This window comes from Dendrobates tinctorius, unplaced genomic scaffold, assembly GCF_039654945.1.
Source record: "Dendrobates tinctorius isolate UK_male_01 unplaced genomic scaffold, ASM3965494v1 ptg000035l, whole genome shotgun sequence".
In the NCBI taxonomy this organism is placed as follows: Eukaryota; Metazoa; Chordata; class Amphibia; order Anura; family Dendrobatidae; genus Dendrobates; species Dendrobates tinctorius.
The window spans coordinates 71,542,501-71,561,046 of record NW_027361703.1 but is presented as its reverse complement, the minus strand read 5'-3'; the positions used below and the strand labels follow the sequence as shown (position 1 = coordinate 71,561,046).

The 18,546-nt window shown below is 47.0% G+C and overlaps 1 protein-coding gene across 1 annotated transcript in view; it reads left to right on the top strand.

Annotated features, from left to right (window-relative positions):
• PMPCB (peptidase, mitochondrial processing subunit beta) overlaps positions 1-18,546 on the top strand; it is a 71,104-nt gene that overhangs the window by 18,138 nt on the left and 34,420 nt on the right. The window contains exons 3-7 of the mRNA XM_073573637.1: positions 4,387-4,473; positions 5,319-5,448; positions 13,158-13,356; positions 15,644-15,723; positions 15,828-15,934. Coding sequence (XP_073429738.1) covers positions 4,387-4,473; positions 5,319-5,448; positions 13,158-13,356; positions 15,644-15,723; positions 15,828-15,934 — 603 coding nt within the window. The remainder of the gene's footprint in view (positions 1-4,386; positions 4,474-5,318; positions 5,449-13,157; positions 13,357-15,643; positions 15,724-15,827; positions 15,935-18,546) is intronic.

Here is an 18,546-nt window from a genome sequence, read left to right as displayed (position 1 = left end):
CTCGAGGCAATTTCAAGGCGACTCCGGCAAGGTACGCGGCCGCCTGCTTTGGTTTCGCCACGCCTGGCTCTCCATCACACACGACACATGGGTAAGAGAGATGGTGTCCTCGGGGGTACAAGATAGAATACATCAAATACCCCCCAAGACGTTTTTTTCTTTCCCGTCCTCCCCAAAGTAATTGCCCGAGCAAGGGCCTTACTCGAGGCCATAAAATTACTCCAGCACAACGGAGTCATTGTCCCCGTACCGGAGAACGAAAAATATCAGGGTTTCTACTCCAACCTGATCACTGTGCCCAAAAAAGATGGGGCCGTCAGGCCCATTCTGGACCTAAAGCTCCTGAACAAGTTTATCAGGATCAGGCATTTCCGGATGGAGTCTCTCCGTTCAGTCATATCTGCCATGGGGTGGGGAGAATACTTGGCCTCTATGGACATCCAAGAGGCCTACTTACACATCCCCATTTTTCCCCACACCAGAGGTTTCAACGGCCTACATTTTCAGTTCGCAGCACTGCCCTTTGGGTTGGCAACCGCTCCCAGAGTATTCACGAAAGTCATGGCGGTCCTCATGGCCACCCTGCACTCCCGGGGCATAGTTGTCTTTCCCTATTTAGACGACCTCTTGGTCAAGGGCCCTTCATTTCGGGCATGCGAGGAGAGTGTCAGCATCCCGCTAGATACTCTTTCCCGCTTAGGATGGTTGGTCAATCTGAAAAAGTCATCCCCTGTTTCAGCTCAGAGGATTTCCTCCTTAGGAATGATCTTCGACACTTCCCGAGGGTTGGTAATTCTCCCTCAGGACAAGGCCCTAGCTCTCCGGCAGGGAGTCCGGAAACTGCGCCAACCAGTCCCTCACACCATCTGTTTCTGCATGAGGATCCTAGGGAAGATGGTGGCAGCAACGGAGGCAGTTCCATTTGCCCAGCTCCATCTTCTCCCCCTGCAGCACGCCCTCTTATCAGCGTGGGACAAAAGCACATTCTCGATCGCTGGTGCCGGTTGTCCACGCGGGTCAGACAGGCACTCGGTTGGTGGACAGCCAGTACCTCACTTCTCCAGGACAAGGCCTTTCCCCCACACCAGTGGCTGGTGGTCACAACCGACGCCAGCCTCCTCGGCTGGGGAGCGGTTTTTCGCCACCACACGACCCAGGGACAGTGGTCACCGCAGGAGGCACGCCTCCCGATCAACTTGTTGGAAATACGGGCAATCCGGCTAACTCTGCGACAGTTTCATCACCTTCTGGCAGGCCGGCCTGTTCTGATTCAGTCAGACAACGCCACGGCTGTGGCTTACATAAATCATCAGGGGGCACCCGCAGCAGGGCAGCCATGCGCGAGGTAGGGCATGTGCTTCATTGGGCCGAGAGAAACCACTCGGTGATATCGGCAGTCCACATCCCTGGCGTAGAGAACTGGGCGGCTGACTTCCTCAGCTGGCAGGGTCTCGCATCCGGGGAATGGTCACTACACCCCGAGATCTTCTGGCAGATTTGCCAACGATGGGGGATGCCGGATGTGGACCTGATGGCTTCCAGGGTGAACGCCAAGGTACCAGCGTTTGTCGCTCGATCCCGGGACCCACAGGCAATTGCTGTAGATGCGTTGGTTCTGCCATGGAACCAGTTTCGCCTCCCATACCTATTTCCTCCGCTGCCACTACTTCCGAGAGTCATCAAGAAGATCAAGGCAGAAGGGGTTCCAGTGATTCTGCTGGCCCCAGATTGGCCTCGTCGAGCGTGGTACGCAGATCTGGTACAGCTACTCGCCGACGTTCCTTGGCGCCTGCTAGAGCGCCCAGACCTACTGTCCCAGGGCCCGATCTACCACCCGAACTCAGGGGCCCTGTGTTTGACGGCTTGGCCGTTGAATCTTGGATTCTAGCCCAGGCTGGGTTCGGCCGCAATGTGGTTGCTACAATGGTTATCGCCCGGAAGCCGGCCTCAGCACGTATTTATCATCACACCTGGAAGGTCTTTTTCAAATGGTGTCGGAATCATGGTTATTCTCCACTGAGGTTTTCTATTCCCAACATCTTGGCTTTTCTCCAGTCTGGCCTAGACTCAGGCTTGGCCCCAAGTTCCCTCAGGAGACAAATATCGGCCTTATCCGTTCTGTTCCAGCGCAGGATTGCTACCAATCTACAGGTAAAGACTTTCATTCAGGCAGTCTCTCACTTGGTACCTCCTTATAAGGCGCCCCTGGACGCTTGGGACCTTAACCTGGTCCTAAGTGTCCTACAGGAGGCTCCATTTGAACCATTACAGGAGGTCTCTTTAGCCTACCTTTCCTGGAAGGTAGTATTTCTTGTGGCGATAACGTCAATCAGGTGGGTCTCAGAGCTGGCAGCTCTATCCTGCCGAGCTCCGTTTCTGTTCTTCCACAAGGAATAAGGTGGTTCTCAAACCAGACCCTCCCTTTCTGCCGAAGGTCGTTTCCTCGTTTCATATTAATGAGGATATTGTCTTGCTCTCTTTTTGTCTGGCACCGGTACACCGTGTGGAAAAGGCCCTGCATACGTTAGACCTGGTGAGAGCTCATAGGAGATACGTGTCGCGGACGGCACCCTTTCGCCACACTCTGTTCGTGCTTCCCAAGGGGTGCAGGAAGGGACTTGCTGCCTCGAAATCGACCATAGCCAGGTGGATTCGCTTGACTATTCGGGAGTCTTACCGCATTCGAGGCACACCAGTTCCAGCAGGGATCAGACCGCACTCTACTCGGGCTGTGGGCGCCTCTTGGGCTCTGCGGCACCAGGCATCGGTGGAACAGGTTTGCAAGGCTGCAACCTGGTCCAGCTTGCACACATTTGCAAAGCACTACAATATCCATACTCAGGCTTCGGCAGATGCGAGTCTGGGTAGAAGGATTCTCCAAGCAGTGGTGGAGCACCTCGAAGACAGGAGGTGCATGTAGCTTGGATCGGTGAGTCAACTTCCCACCCAGGGACTGCTTTAGGACGTCCCACAGTACCTGTGTCCCCCCAATGAGGCGAAGGAGAAACATGGATTTTTGTGATAAACTCACCAAAAAATCCTTTTCTCTGAGACGCTCATTGGGGGACACAGCACCCACCCTGATAGCCAGTTGGCTCTTTATTTACTTTGTTTATTATTTATAATACTAGGTGGGTTTTATCTAGACATGTTGTCGCCTGCATTAAGGTTGATATGTCTGTTGTGATCTCCTACTGCTTTTGCACTGAACTGGTTTTGCCTGCAACCGAGGCGAGGGTGTATACTGCAGAGAAGGAGCTAACCTTTTTTGTCATTCACTTAGTGTCAGCCTCCAGGCGGCAGTAGCATACACCCACAGTACCTGTGTCCCCCAATGAGCGTCTAGGAGAAAAGGATTTTATGGTGAGTTTATCACAAAATTCCATATTTCCACCATTAAAGAAAAAAAAAAATACACGTTCTCGCCGCGTTCAGAAAAGTGTGCTCTATCAAAGTATAAACCTAATTAACCCAATAAATACACACTGTAAATGAAAGTTCAAGAAAGCCAAATTTTTTTTTTTTTTTCTTTTGTGCAATACTTTAAAAAATTCTCCAACAAATGATCAAAACATCATATCTATCTCGAAGTGGTATAATTAAAAACATTCTCGTCCCGCAAAAAAACAAGCTATCACACAGCTCCATGGACCAAAAAATGAAAAAATTACGAGTCTCCGAAAATGGCAACACAACCCAAATTTTTTTCTCAAACGTCTGTTTTTTTTCACCACTAAGATAATTTAAAAAAATTGGACATGTTTGGTATCAGCTTAATCGTACTGATAAGGAGAATCACATTGTGAGGTCATGTACACTGTAAACAAATAATTCCCAAAAAACATTGTCAGAATTGCAGGGGGGAGGTTTTTTGCACATTTTCTCCCCACTTGGATTTTTTTTTCTTGTTTTTCATTACACTAAGTAGCAAAATGAATGGTAAAACTCATCCCGCAAAAGTAAGTCCTCTTATGTTTGTGTGGGCAGAAAAATACAGAAGTTATGGATCTGGGAAAAAGGGGAAATAAACTTGATAATGTAACTTGTCCATGTAGTGAAAGGGTTATGATTTTTTTTTTTTTTTTTTCTAAATCATCCGACATGCTAAATAGTGAAGTGTTTTTGTTTGCTTCATTCATTCCTTCCTTTATTTCTCTCTCTACTTTGTGAAATATTTAAAAACCTAAAACAATTAAATAAAGAAAAATCGTAATCTGGGTGTAAGAGTCTGTTAGAACGGTCAGATTTGGGGCAAGGCTCGCTGTAAACTTAGGAGAAGCTGTCTGGACATTATGTGATGATTTAGCAGGGAAAGAACTTGGAGTTTTTTTTACAAGCTTCCAAGAGAGATTTGGATTACCGATTAATTATGTATCATTTTCTTAGGTCGGTCTGTGGATTGATGCTGGAAGCAGATACGAAAATCAGATGAACAATGGCACTGCCCATTTCCTGGAGCACATGGCATTTAAGGTGACTTTTAGCAAAGCAGAACTCTAAAATCTTCCAAGCTGAAATGGTCTAAAAAGTAAAGGAAATAAGTTGGGTACTTTTCCCTTTTTGACCTATGTGTGTATGAACTGATTATAATAGTTAATGTGGCTTTTCTGCCTAATTTAAAAGTTAATGCCAATCCTAGGGTGGGTGTAATAAAAAATTTTTATTTATATATATATATATATATATATAATATATATAATTCTATTTAAGGATGTTTCTAGCGCTACTTTGTTCACTTGAAAAAGACTCATTGCCAGAGCTGAAACGTTGTGGGTATGGAATGAAGACACATTTTCACTGTTTTGAGATGGGAGTGCAGACAGTCTTCATTGTATGAGTGTGTGTAGTGTGGTGTCCGTATCCACAGGGGACATAAGTGACAGCTGCAGCCATTTAGGCGTCCATTGGGAATACCGGGAAAAATAGGGGAAATGCTGCAAAGTTATGGGAGGTTGTTAATTTTGTTCTATTTGTATGTGTTTAAAAAAAAAAATACAAAATCATCTGATTAAAAAGTAGGATAAAATCCATTTGATAACTATACATTAGGGAATATAAACATTAAAAAAAAAAATGGATTTTGTCTTCAAAAAAAGATATGCTACTGTTAGTTCTTGAAGTGTCTACAATTCCCAATTGTAAGATGTCATACATGCTCATATACAGTTCCATATTGCGTCCCATTTTTCCGGACTAATAGGTAGTTTATACACAGTGACATCACCCATGTTACTGGTTTTTGTTTTCATATATTATTTTTGCGTAGTAGCACACTTTTTTATGTATCTACTGCTAACTCTACGTTTTTTTTGTTACAGGGAACAAAAAAACGTTCCCAACTGGATCTGGAGCTTGAAATAGAAAACATGGGCGCTCACTTGAATGCATATACATCAAGAGAACAGACTGTATATTACGCAAAGGCTTTTTCCAAAGATCTGCCTAGAGGTACATGATCAAAATATTCATGTTTTTTTCAATAAATTAGATCCCATTTAGACTGGCCTGTTAACATATTTCCTTTATCAGAAAATCGCCTATTGGTTAAATCAGGTTTTTATGTTTAAGTGTATTGTGTGTGTGTATACCCTGCAATTTTACCACTGGCCATCAGACCTAATATTAGACTACTGCTTCTCATTCTTCTAATGGACATTAGCAGCAGTAGATTGGCCCCACTTTGTGTGGAAGCATTATCTGAGCATGCTCTAATCCTGGCATAGGTGAACGGAGGAGGGGAACAGTAATATCACTTTTTGAGAATGTTGGTTTCTGTGTCACCTGTCACTGTAATCCTGTCTGTGATGATAATGAAATATAAAAGGAAAAGGTCAGAACTTGGTGTTGTAGGACAGGTGCTTCTAAGCAAAATGTAATCCAGAAGGTGAAAAACGGCATTCTCATGAAAGTGTGCAATTGGAGATAATTTATTTAAATCCAAGAATTATGCAGTTAATAAGTTGTGTAACTGAACAAAAGGTATTGTGACTTTTCACACAAAATGTGACTGTCAATCTTGACGTTTTGTCTCCTCCCGAGCCTTGTTCACAAATGGTCAGTGTTGTAGAAAAAGGCCCAGAAATTCACAATATAGCTGCAGCAACAGGGAATAACAGCAGCATCTGCTCAGGGCATAGTGGCTGAATATATACTTTCCAGGGAGTACTGCTTTTCACTTTTTGTGATGATAATGAGACTGCTGAAAAGTCATCTGTACAGAAAAGGAAGTATGAGTCTAGTAAAAGGCCAAGTGGCCCGTGTAAAAACTGCAAGATTTCAGGTTTGTTTTTGTTTATATAGTCATGGGAAAAAAAGACGGTTAATATGAACAAAAGGTCGCTTTATGATTACATATTCTCTAATAAGTGATCAACTATATAAAAATCCATTGGCACTTGCACAGAAACTGTAAGGGGGAGTACGAAGGTTTTGTTCTCATCCTGCACCATGTTATCAGCAGCACATTCACCTTTTTGTGCTGACCTAACAAGTCCAATCACCCAACGAATGAGCTCTTTGGTTGTTGATCAGGTGGACTGATTGGAATGATACAGTCACCCATTAATCAGTAACAAACATTTTCCTGAATGCTTTCTAAACAGGCATTTGCACATTTACAGCTTATTTATTTTACTTATTTACTTGGATTTATCTGTGCCTGATGAACATTGTTGTCAAAACAGGGATATCCGTCCACAGCATGTGCTATAGTGCCTGTCATTTTTCATTAACTATATCTGTAATATATTAAAATCCCACCAAAGCGGACTTCCCATTAGTGTTTCTGCATTCTATTCTTGTCTTGCTTCCATGTCAGAAGTATAAAACTGATGCAACTGATTAGTTCGACAACCCCTTTTTATTTGCCTTACTAAATATCACCTTTCATTGCAGGGGAACTCTTGGGGTCCTGGATAATAACTATTCGCTTGTTTACAACGACCATATCAGCTGTTATCAGTGGGGGTATATTTTGAAAGGATATAAATTGAGACTTTTTATAAATAAGTACAGGTAAATGTGTTTTCTCGTTCGCCTTATTGGGGGACACAGAGACCATGGGTGTATGCTGCTGCCACTAGGAGGCTGACACTATGCACAAAAAAAGGTTAGCTCCTCCTCCGCAGTGTACACCCCACCGACCGGCAGGAAGTTCCTCAGTTAGTTCCTCAGTTTAGCTTAGTGTCAGTAGGAGGTGGACACGGGTCTTTTATTAGACCCCAATCTACCTCGTCGTGCGTCGTTCCTTTACAGGTTTCGGAGGGATACGGAGTGAACAGTCACATCCGTACTCCCACAAAGAGACTATGAGTACGGCGTGTACTGCCACCCCGTATCCTCATAGGTCTCCGCGGCAGGACCAGGAGCCTCGCACAGGTGCGTGCCAGCTATACGGACGGTCCTTGCCCCCCGCCTCCCACCATCTCGCCTACCAGAGCCTGACGGTTGGACGAGGCATGGATTCCATAAAGACGACAGACAGCGTGGGATTCTCAGGTACCTTTATTGTGGCCCCCGGCCTGGGTGAGTATGCGGTCTAGCGGTCCCCCGGCGTTTTCATCCTAAGGCGGTCGCCAGGGGACCACGGTAGGGCCTGCGCGCCCGCTTCTCCCCACGGTCGCCGCATCCATGAAGGCCCCTGTTCTTTCGGGCCTTGTTCTGCGCCCCCCCCTGTTTTTTCTTCATCCCAGCAGGGGTATACAGGGGTCGGGCTGTGGGAAGCAGGGACGCGGCCCGGGGTTGCGGCCCGGAGTTGCAGCGCGTCTTCCGCGCCGACCCCCTGCTGACAGGCGGCCGGCGCTATTAATTTAGGCCCCGGCTTCATCTCGGGCCTACCGCTGCGTCGCGGCCACGCCCCCTGCCCCTTTCTTCTAAGCGGGCTTCTCTCCCGCCCGTCCTAGGCCTTCCCAGCCCCTTGCCTCACACCAGCCTGCTATTGGACAGCGGGCGGTGCTAAGGGGATCTCTGCGGCGAGCTCCGCCCTTCTTCTCCCTCTGGCAGCGCGCCCTTTCCCTGGTGGTCGCCATCTTCTCAGCCTGCCAGCCGGACCTCATTCCCTGCCGGATTTCGGTCGCTGGGCCTTTTTTCAGCCGGATTGGCCTGGCCTCATCCTGCAGCCAGATCAGAGAGCGTCGCCCTTGGGGACACCGGACCGTGAGTAGCTCTGCACCTGCAGACTGACACCCTTCTCTGCCTTCTGTCCCCCAACCGGCCGGCACTGCCTCTCTTTTCACTATGTCCAACGCTAAGTCTGATCGTACCCGCTCTGCGTCCAGCCCGACGCCGCTCAGGAGCCATCCATAGCCCCAGGGGCGAGTGAGCCCCCCATGCCGGGTTGGGCCTCCTCTCAATCACAGTCAGTGGCAGACCTCATCAAGGTGTCTCAGTCCCTAGTAGCTGTTCTGGACAAGTTGCCCTTGGGAGCTTCGGCGGGACCCAGCACGTCTCAGGACGTCCCATCTGAGCCAGCCAGCGGCAGTCGCAAGAGGCCCAGGCAGGACCTCCAGGCGGAGTCCTCCCCTCGTCCTACCTCACCCCATAGTCCCCAGCAGTCTCCCTCTCGGGCCTCCTCCCCCGAGTCAGGCGAAGCGCTTTCGGAATCGGAAGGGGTCTTAGAGCTGGATTCGGACCAGGATGCGAACATGAAGGTTACGGTGCAAAACCTCATTGCCGCGATTCACCATACCTTTGACATCGCTGACGCCCCTGCGAAATCCTCAGATCAGGAGGTTTCGTCCAGACGGGCGGAAACACCATCCAGGGTGTTTCCCTTCCATTCTGAGTTTGGAAAGATTTTTACAAAGGAGAGAGAAGATCCGACCAGACGCTTTCAAAGAGGAAAGCGTCTCGGCGTGCTGTACCCGTTTGCTAAAGAGCTCACGGACAACTGGGCCGCTTCTCCCTCGGTGGACCCTCCCGTGTCCAGACTTTCTAATAATACGGTCCTTCCGCTGTCAGGTGTGGCGTCGCTAAAAGATTCTAATGATAGGATCATAGGATCTCTAGCAAAATCTGCCTTCGAAGCGGCATCAGCAGCGGTATGTCCAGTCTTTGTTTCTTCTTGGGCAGCAAAGGCCATATCCACTTGGGCAGATGACCTTCGGCAGGGCATTCTGGATAAGGCACGACCAGAGCATTTGGCCGATCTCGCCAATCAGATTTCCCATGCGGGGGATTATCTGCTTTCTGCCTCCTTGGATGCCGCATCTTGCGCAGTTCAGGCGTCAAGTAACATCGTGGCAATCCGACGTACAATTTGGCTCAAGGCCTGGCAGGCGGACTTGTCCTCTAAAAAGTCTCTGACCAATCTGCCTTTTCAGGGAGTGCGTCTCTTCGGATCACAATTGGATCAGATTATTAAGGACGCTACCGGAGGTACGAGTTCTCTTCTCCCCTCCAAGCCTCGCAGACCTCCTCCAAGGCGTCAGTTTCGTCCCTTTCGGACTTTCCGCTGTCTCAATACGGCGGAAAACCCTTCCAACCAGCAAAGGCCACAGGCACGTCAGGAAAGAAAGAAGGTTTCCTTCAGGCCCACTCCGTCCTGGCGGTCCCACTCTTCCCAGGGAAGACCGTCCAGATCTAGATCTGGACGGTCTACGTCCGCATGACTACCATCGGTCTCCCGTGGGTCCCTTCCAATTGGGAGGTCGACTTCTCTTCTTCAGCGACGTCTGGCTCGCCTCAGTAGAGGACGCTTGGGTCAGAGAGGTTGTATCAACAGGATACAAAATAGAGTTCATTTCTCTTCCACGGGATCGTTTCTTACAATCCCGTCCGCCGAGGGATCCGGCCTTGGTCCCGGGGTTCGGTTCGGCCATCGCCTCTCTTCTCAGTTCCGAGGTGATTGTGCCCGTTCCCGAATCGGAACGCTTCACAGGGTTTTATTCAAACCTGTTTGTGGTGCCGAAAAAGGACGGGACAGTTCGACCCATCTTGGATCTCAAGTTACTCAACAAGAGAGTTCGCCTTCGCCACTTCCGGATGGAGTCAGTTCGCTCGGTAATTGCTTCCATGGAGGAGCAGGAATTCATGGGTTCCATAGACATCCAAGATGCCTATCTACATGTGCCCATATTTCCCGGACATCAGAAGTTCCTGCGGTTTGCGATTCTTCACGAACATTACCAGTTCGTCGCGCTTCCTTTCGGGCTCGCCACCGCTCCCAGAGTCTTCACGAAGATTATGGCGGCGTTGATGGCCTTGTTGAGGATCAGAGGTCTCGTTCTTTTTCCGTACCTCGACGATATCCTGATCAAGGCCCCCTCCTTTCAACAGGCCCGCCTAAGTGTGGCGATCGTTCTAGACACCCTGTCCAGTTTTGGGTGGATCGTCAACCGGGAAAAGTCCTGTCTGGTCCCTACTCAACGCCTTGTGTTTCTGGGCCTTCTGTTCGACACTCGTCGGTCAAGGGTATTTCTCCCACAAGACAAGATTCTTTCCCTGCAGCAGGGCGTGCGATCATTACAGATCACACGATTTCCATCCCTCAGGACAGCCATGAGGGTCCTGGGGAAGATGGTGGCGGCGATAGAGGCAGTTCCCTTTGCCCAATTTCACGCCAGGCCACTCCAGCAGGCCATTTTGTCCAGGTGGAACAGGTCGGCTCTGTCTCTGGATCGTCTGGTTCGCCTTTCCTGCCGGATCAGGCGGTCTCTCAACTGGTGGTTGACGTCTCCCCTCATTCTCTTGGGGCGGTCTTTTCTTCCCGTTCACTGGCAGATTGTCACTACGGACGCCAGCCTCATCGGCTGGGGTGCAGTGTTCCGCAATCACACTGTTCAGGGTCGATGGTCGACTCAGGAATCAGCTCTGCAGATCAATGTCCTAGAGATACGGGCGATCCATCTAGCTCTCGTCCACTGGGAAAGGCGCCTCAATGGCCTGCCTGTCAGGATTCAGACAGACAATGCCACAGCGGTGGCGTATATCAACCGCCAAGGGGGGACACGGAGTGTCTCAGCCCTGGCGGAAGTGTCCAGAATTCTTCAATGGGCAGAGACCTTTGTTCCAATGATTTCCGCGGTTCACTTTCCTGGCGTGGACAACTGGGCCGCCGTTTTCCTCAGCCGCGAGGGTCTCGCGGCAGGGGAATGGTCCCAAATCCGGAGGTGTTTCATCTGCTCTGCCGTCAGTGGGGAACCCCGGATGTAGACCTCATGGCATCTCGCCTCAACAGGAAAGTCCCACAATTCGTGTCCAGGTCTCGGGACCCTCTGCCAGTGGGCGCCGACGCTCTGGCCGTCCCTTGGTCACAGTTCGTGCTCCCCTACCTGTTCCCTCCTCTGCCTCTTCTTCCCAAGTTGTTGAAGAAAATCAAAGCAGAGGGGATTCCAGTCATCCTCATCGCCCCGAATTGGCCCAGAAGGTCTTGATTCGCAGACATTGTCAACCTTCTCGCGGACGCCCCCTGGAAGCTTCCCGACGGGCAGATCTGCTGTCTCAAGGCCCGATTTGCCACCCCAATTCTCGGTCGCTCAATTTAATGGCGTGGCTGTTGAGACCGAGGTTTTGAGACGGGCAGGATTCTCTGATCGGGTAATTCATACCATGATCCGCGCCAGAAAGCCTTCTTCTTCGAAGATCTATTACCGTACTTGGAAAGCCTATTTCTCCTGGTGTGAGGCCAATGACATCGCGCCCTTGGTTTTTTCGCTCCCTTCTATTCTGGCGTTTCTTCAGGCAGGGCTGGATGTGGGGCTTGCTCTCAGTTCCTTGAAGGGTCAAGTTTCGGCACTGTCCATTTTATTTCAGAAAACGCTGGCCTCCCGGCCCCAGGTCAAAACCTTCCTCCAGGGTGTGGCTCACACGGTTCCTCCGTACCGAGCTCCCGTGGATCCTTGGGATCTTAATTTGGTTCTTCAGGTTCTGCAGGGTCCTCCTTTTGAACCTCTCGGGGACGTTTCCCTTTCCCTCCTTTCTTGGAAAGTGGCCTTTCTGGTGGCCATTACCTCCATCCGGCGCGTGTCGGAATTAGCGGTACTTTCTTGCAGCTCTCCTTTTTTGGTCCTTCATCAGGACAAGGTAGTTCTGCGGCCTCCGCCCTCTTTTCTTCCGAAGATGGTATCTTCGTTTCACCTCAATGAGGACATTGTTCTGCCATCCTTCTGCCCAAGCCCAGCTCACCCTCGGGAGCGGTCTTTGGACAAGCTGGACCTAGTCAGGGCATTGAGAGTCTATCTAGCCCGGACGACTTCCTTGCGGAAGTCAGACTCTCTGTTCATCACCCAGCCTCAAAGGCCACTATTGCGCGCTGGATCAGATCGGCAATTTTGGAGGCATACCGGGTCAAGCATCGAGTGGCCCCTCCAGGGATCAGAGCGCACTCTACCCGGGCGGTGGGTGCCTCCTGGGCGGTGCGCCACAGAGCTTCCGCGCTGCAGCTTTGCAAGGCTGCAACGTGGTCATCGGTTCACACCTTTGTGAAATTCTACAGGGTCCCCACACCTACGCTTCGGCGGACGCCAGCCTAGGTAGAAGGATTCTGCAGGCTGCGGTGGCGAGTCCACTGGCCTGATGGAAGTTTGTTTTCCACCCCAGGGACTGCTTTGGGACGTCCCATGGTCTCTGTGTCCCCCAATAAGGCGAACGAGAAAACAGGATTTTTTGGGTTGCTTACCGTAAAATCTGTTTCTCGGAGCCTTCATTGGGGGACACAGCACCCTCCCATGTTCTACAACTCCTGTTCTTATGTTTGTCGGTTTGTTACAGTTGAGTTGTTTGTTCTGCTTTCAATGAATTCTGTTACTTCTCCTACTGCTTTCTCACTAACTGAGGAACTTCCTGCCGGTCGGTGGGGTGTACACTGCGGAGGAGGAGCTAACCTTTTTTTGTGCATAGTGTCAGCCTCCTAGTGGCAGCAGCATACACCCATGGTCTCTGTGTCCCCCAATGAAGGCTCCGAGAAACAGATTTTACGGTAAGCAACCCAAAAAATCCTGTTATTGTGCTAAACGCATGTTATAATACATGCAGTATTTAAACAGCCTGAGTCAATAAGTTATCAAGATGTAGAAGGTGCTGCTAAAATGTGTTCTTAAAAGGATGCACTAGGAGCAAGCCCTTATTGAATGTTCATTGTTAGTCCCAGTGTAAGCAATATGAAGGAGATATGCTGGATAATGGTTTGCTCAGACCTTTCATTTGCAATGTATTCACAGCTGTGGAGATCCTTGCAGACATTATACAGAATAGCACCTTGGGTGAAGCGGAGATTGAGCGTGAAAGAGGAGTCATCCTACGTGAGATGCAGGAAGTGGAGACTAATCTGCAGGAAGTGGTCTTTGACTACCTACACGCTACTGCCTATCACAATACCGCCCTGGGCAGAACCATCCTGGGACCTACAGAGAACATCAGGTGGGTGGCGGTCATAACTTGCCCACATATGTATAGATTTATCCACAACCTGATTAGTGTTCTGCTATTTTTCATTATCAGGATTTTGGTCATAAATACAGTTATTACTGTATTTTCCGGCGTATAAGGCGACTTTTTAACCCCTGAAAATCTTCTAAAAAAATCGGGGGTCGTCTTATACGCCGGGTGTCGTCTTTAGTGAAGCAAGCTGCAGGCGTCCGGGATGCCCGGGGTATGGGAAAAAAGAGAGCGGCCTGCGCTGCTTCACTGCAGTCCTCAGGATACAGATGGGTGAACACGAACAGTAAAGTTCCATACTGATTGGGTTCAGCTGCCCAAACACCGGGTGTTTGTCGTGCTGTCATATGTATGACAGCGCGGCAAACACCCTTTCTGATCGGCGGCAGAAGACAGCGTGAGCACTCAGCTGTGATCAGAGGTATAAAGTTTACCTCCGGTCACTGGTGTCAGCTGATGGGACAACTGCTCCCATCATCCAACACCTGCTACCGCCAATAACAGTGAGAGCAGGAGCAGCAGATGGGAGTATTCATCATCAGCTCCTGCACTGTAAATAAATAATTAAAAAAAAAAAAAGCGGCATGGGTTCTCCTGTATTCTTGATAATCAGCCAGGCAAAACTCACAGCTTGGGGCTGCAACCCTCAGCTGTCAGCATCAGCAAGGCTGGTTATCAAGAATAGAGGGGTCCCCACGCCGTATTGTTTAAAATTATTTAAATAAGTAAAAAAAAAAACGGCGTGGGATCTCCCCATGTTTGACAACCAACCTTGCTAAAACTTACAGCTGTGGGCTGGTATTCTCAAGCTGGTAAGGGGCCATGGATATTGACCCCCCCCCCCGGCCTTAAAATAGCAGCCCGCAGCTGCCCAGAAAAGGCACATCTATTAGATGCACCAATTCTGGCGCTTTGACCTGCTCTTCCCACTTATCCTGTAGCAGTGGCAAGTGGGAAACGCCAGAAGTAGCGCATCTAATAGAGATGTGCCTTTTCTGGACAGCTGCGGGCTGCTAGTTTTAGGCTGGGGGGGGGGCAATATCCATGGCCCCTTACCAGCCTGAGAATACCAGCCCACAGCTGTAAGCTTTAACAAGGTTGGTTGTCAAAAATTGGGGGGACCCCACGCCGTTTTTTTTGTTTGTTTTTTTTTAAATAATTTAAAAAAACAGCGTTGGGACCCATCTATTCTTGATAACGAGCCTTGCTGAAGCTGACAGCTGAAGGTTGCAGCCCCCAGCTATGAGTTTTGTCTGGCTGGTTATCAAAAATAGGGGAGAACCCACACCGGGGTTTTTTTTTTTTTTAAACTACCGTATTTATTTACAGCGCAGGAGCGGCAGATGAATACTCCCATCCGCCGCTCCTGCTCTCACTGTTATTAGCGGCTGTAGGTGTTGGATGATGGGAGTGGTTATCCCATCAGCTGACACCAGTGTCCAGAGGAAAAGTTTATACCTCCGATCAAAACTGAGTGCTCACGCTGTCTTTTGACAGCGTAGGAACCACGGCTCTTTGATCGGCCGGGATGATTTCACCGCCGATCAGAAGCGGTGCTTGCCGTGCTGTCATGCACATTAGAGCGCAGCAAACCCCGGAAGATCACAAACTCTATATTTTAATTGGAAAAGTTGGGGTTTGTCTTATACGCCGAAAAATACGATCATTTTTCGATATCTTAAGTTTTTAAACCTCATGGAATATTGTTCATATATTATCTGTATGCATTTCTGTACACACATTTTCATATGCTACATTCATTGTACTTATTGAGTAATGACTGAAATTTAAAGTCTCTAGTCTTTTGTAGCCGTTTTACACAAGTTTAAGTCAGTGGGGTTTTGGCCAGATTCAGACATTCTTGTATGGACTGGCCGCAGGTCTCACTAACCGACCTCCATAGCCTTATTTGTGGTTTTGAGGCTGTTGAGTTAATGTAGGGAGACCGGCAGCCATGGCTCATACACAGACTGTTTCACTGACGTCTAAATTTGGCCTAACTTAGGATTGTTTCTTTTTGTTAGTATCATTTAAAAGGATTGCTACACCTACAATATCTGGAAATTCATTCAAAGAATGACGTCCTTCTGGGTTATATTTACTGTATATAGGACCCTATCAAAGTCCTTTGTGACTTCTATAATTATGTTTCCCTTTGTATTACTCAATGTTAAAATGAATGTAAAAATCCTATATGTACATGCTTCCCTTTTAGTAGTTGGTTTGTTGGTTTATACTTTGTATACTTATTTCATACATATGATTACAGATCTATAAACCGGAATGACTTGGTGGAATATATAACGACACACTATAAAGGGCCTAGGATTGTTTTGGCTGCTGCGGGTGGTAAGTGTTCTGGAGTAGCTTTAACATGACACTTCTATAAACAGACAGTCATATGTTCAATCAACTTGATTTCTGAGTGTTTTTATTTCTATTCTTGGTTTCAGGCATTTCTCATGATCAGCTGCATGATTTAGCAAAGTATCATTTTGGTAACCTTCCTGCTACATATAAAGGAGAGACTTTACCTCTATGCACCTTCACAGGTAGTGAGGTAAGTGATTCACTAGAGGATATTGCAATGCCAGACATTGCAATAGAGGACATGATTTGGGGGGGGGGGGGGGACATTGATAGCTTGTCGGCTAATGGTCTGCTGATGCACTGCTATGTAAAGCCCAAGTGATCGGATGATCACAGCTTCAACTATTAAATCCAGTAAAATGTTCAAATAACCCCGCTTTTGCTCCTGTTAAAAATAAAAAAAGAAATCACATTTGCTATTGCTGCTTTTGTAAAAGCTTGATCTATCAAAATATAAAATTAATCTGATTGGTAAATGGCGTAATGAAAAAAAAAAAAACCTCCAGAATTACAGGTGCTTCCCACAAATTTAGAATATCATCAAAAAGTTAATTTATTTCAGTTCTTCAATACAAAAAGTAAAACTCATATATTATATAGAGTCATTACACACAGAGTGATCTATTTCTTGTGTTTATTTCTGTTAATGTTGATGATTATGGCTTACAGCCAATGAAAACCCAAAAGTCATTATCTCAGTAAATTAGAATAATTAACAAAAAACACCTGCAAAGGCTTCCTAAGCATTTATAAAGATCCCTTAGTCTGTCTCAGTAGGCTCCACAATCATGGGGAAGACTGCTGACTTGACAGATGCTCCAGAAGGCAGTCATTGACAAACTCCACAAGGAGGGTAAGCCACAAAAGGTCATTGCTAAAGAAGCTGGCTGTTCAGAGTGCTGTATCCAAACATATTAATGGAAAGTTGAGTGGAAGGAAAAAGTGTGGTAGAAAAAGGTGCACAAGCAACTGGGATAACCACAGCCTTGAAAGGATTAAGAAAAGGCCATTCAAAATTTTGGGGGAAATTCACAAGAAGTGGACTGCTGCTGGAGTCATTGCTTCAAGAGCCACAACACACAGACGTAGCCAGGACATGGGCTACAAGTGTCGCATTCTTTGTGTCAAGGTACTCATGGCCAATAGACAACGTCAGAAGCGTCTTACCTGGGCCAAGGAGAAAAAGAACTGGACTGTTGCTCAGTGGTCCAAGGTGTTGTTTTCAGATTAAAGTAAATTTTACATTACATTTCAATCAAGGTCCCCGAGTCTGGAGGAAGAGTGGAGAGGCCACAATCCAAGCTGCTTAAGGTCAAGTGTGAAGTTTCCACAATCAGTGATGGTTTGGGGAGCCATGTCCTCTGCTGGTGTAGGTCCACTGTGTTTTATCAAGACTAAAGTCAGCACAGCCGTCTACCAGTAAATTTCAGAGCACTTCATGCTTCCCTCTGCTGACAAGCTTTTTTGGAGATGGAAATTTCATTCTCCAGCAGGACTTGACACCTGTCCACACTACCAAAAGTACCAATACCTGGTTTATAAACAACAGTATCACTGTGCTTGATTCGCCAGCAAACTCGCCATAGAGAATCTATGGGGTATTGTTAAGAGGAAGATGAGAGACACCAGACCCAACAATGCAGACAAGCTGAAGGCTGCTGTCAATGCAACCTGGGCTTCCATAACACTTCAGCAGTGCCACAGGCGGATCGCCTCCATGCCAAGCCACATTGATACAGTAATTGATGCAAAAGGAGCCCCGACCAAGTATTCAGTGCATTTACTGAGCATACATTTCAGTAGGCCAACATTTCAGACTTTACAATCATTTTTTCAAGCTGGTGTTATGGTGTTATAAAGTATTCTAATTTACTGATATAATGATTTTTGGGTTTTCATTGGCTGTAAGCCATAATCATCAACATTAACAGAAACAAACACTTGAAATAGATCACTCTGGTTGTAATGACTCTATATAATATGAGTTTCACTTTTTCTATTGAAGAACTGAAATAAATTAATTTTTTGATGATATTCTAATTTTGTGAGATGCACCTGTATGTTTTGTTTTTGACTGCTGCAACATTGCCAAAAAAATGCTCTAAATAGTGATTAAAACATTGATCTACCCTCAAATGGTATGAATAATATTTTCAGCTAAGGGTGCAAAAAATAAGCCTTAAGCAGCCCTATATTTAAAAAAAAAAAATTAAAACGCTGCAGGTCTCGGGAAAATTATCACACAATTTTGTCCACTATTCTATTACCCATACCCTTAGGTTAGGTTTAGTACTACAAAAATGAATAAGCACCACCAAGTTTACCACAGGTAAAAAAGTACATTCAGTTCAAGTAAAATGTAATATTTTAATAATTGTTAAAGTATTTTAACAAATATAACAAAGGTGCTAGACGAAAAGAGGGACTCTATTCGCAGTATACCACGGGATATGAATATAAAATTTTATATTCTTCCAATCATAAATTGTTACAAAAAAATAACAAAAAAAAAAAGTCATAGGTAAGAAGACATACTGAACTACCCTGGATATGTACCAAAAAGGCTGCTAGAAAAGCGTGCCTTAGTGATGGATACAATATGCCTATAAAAAGTAGAAGAACTGATCCATGAAAAGTAGAAAAAAATTAGTTGTATAAAGTGCAAATACCTTATGCATAAGATATCAAAGGAAGGATCATGGTAGAAAACAAGTGTTTAGTAGCTGCTATATAAGCATGCCTTAGGCCTCTTTCACACTTCAGTTTTTTACAATCAGTCACGATCCGCAATTTTCTTTTGAG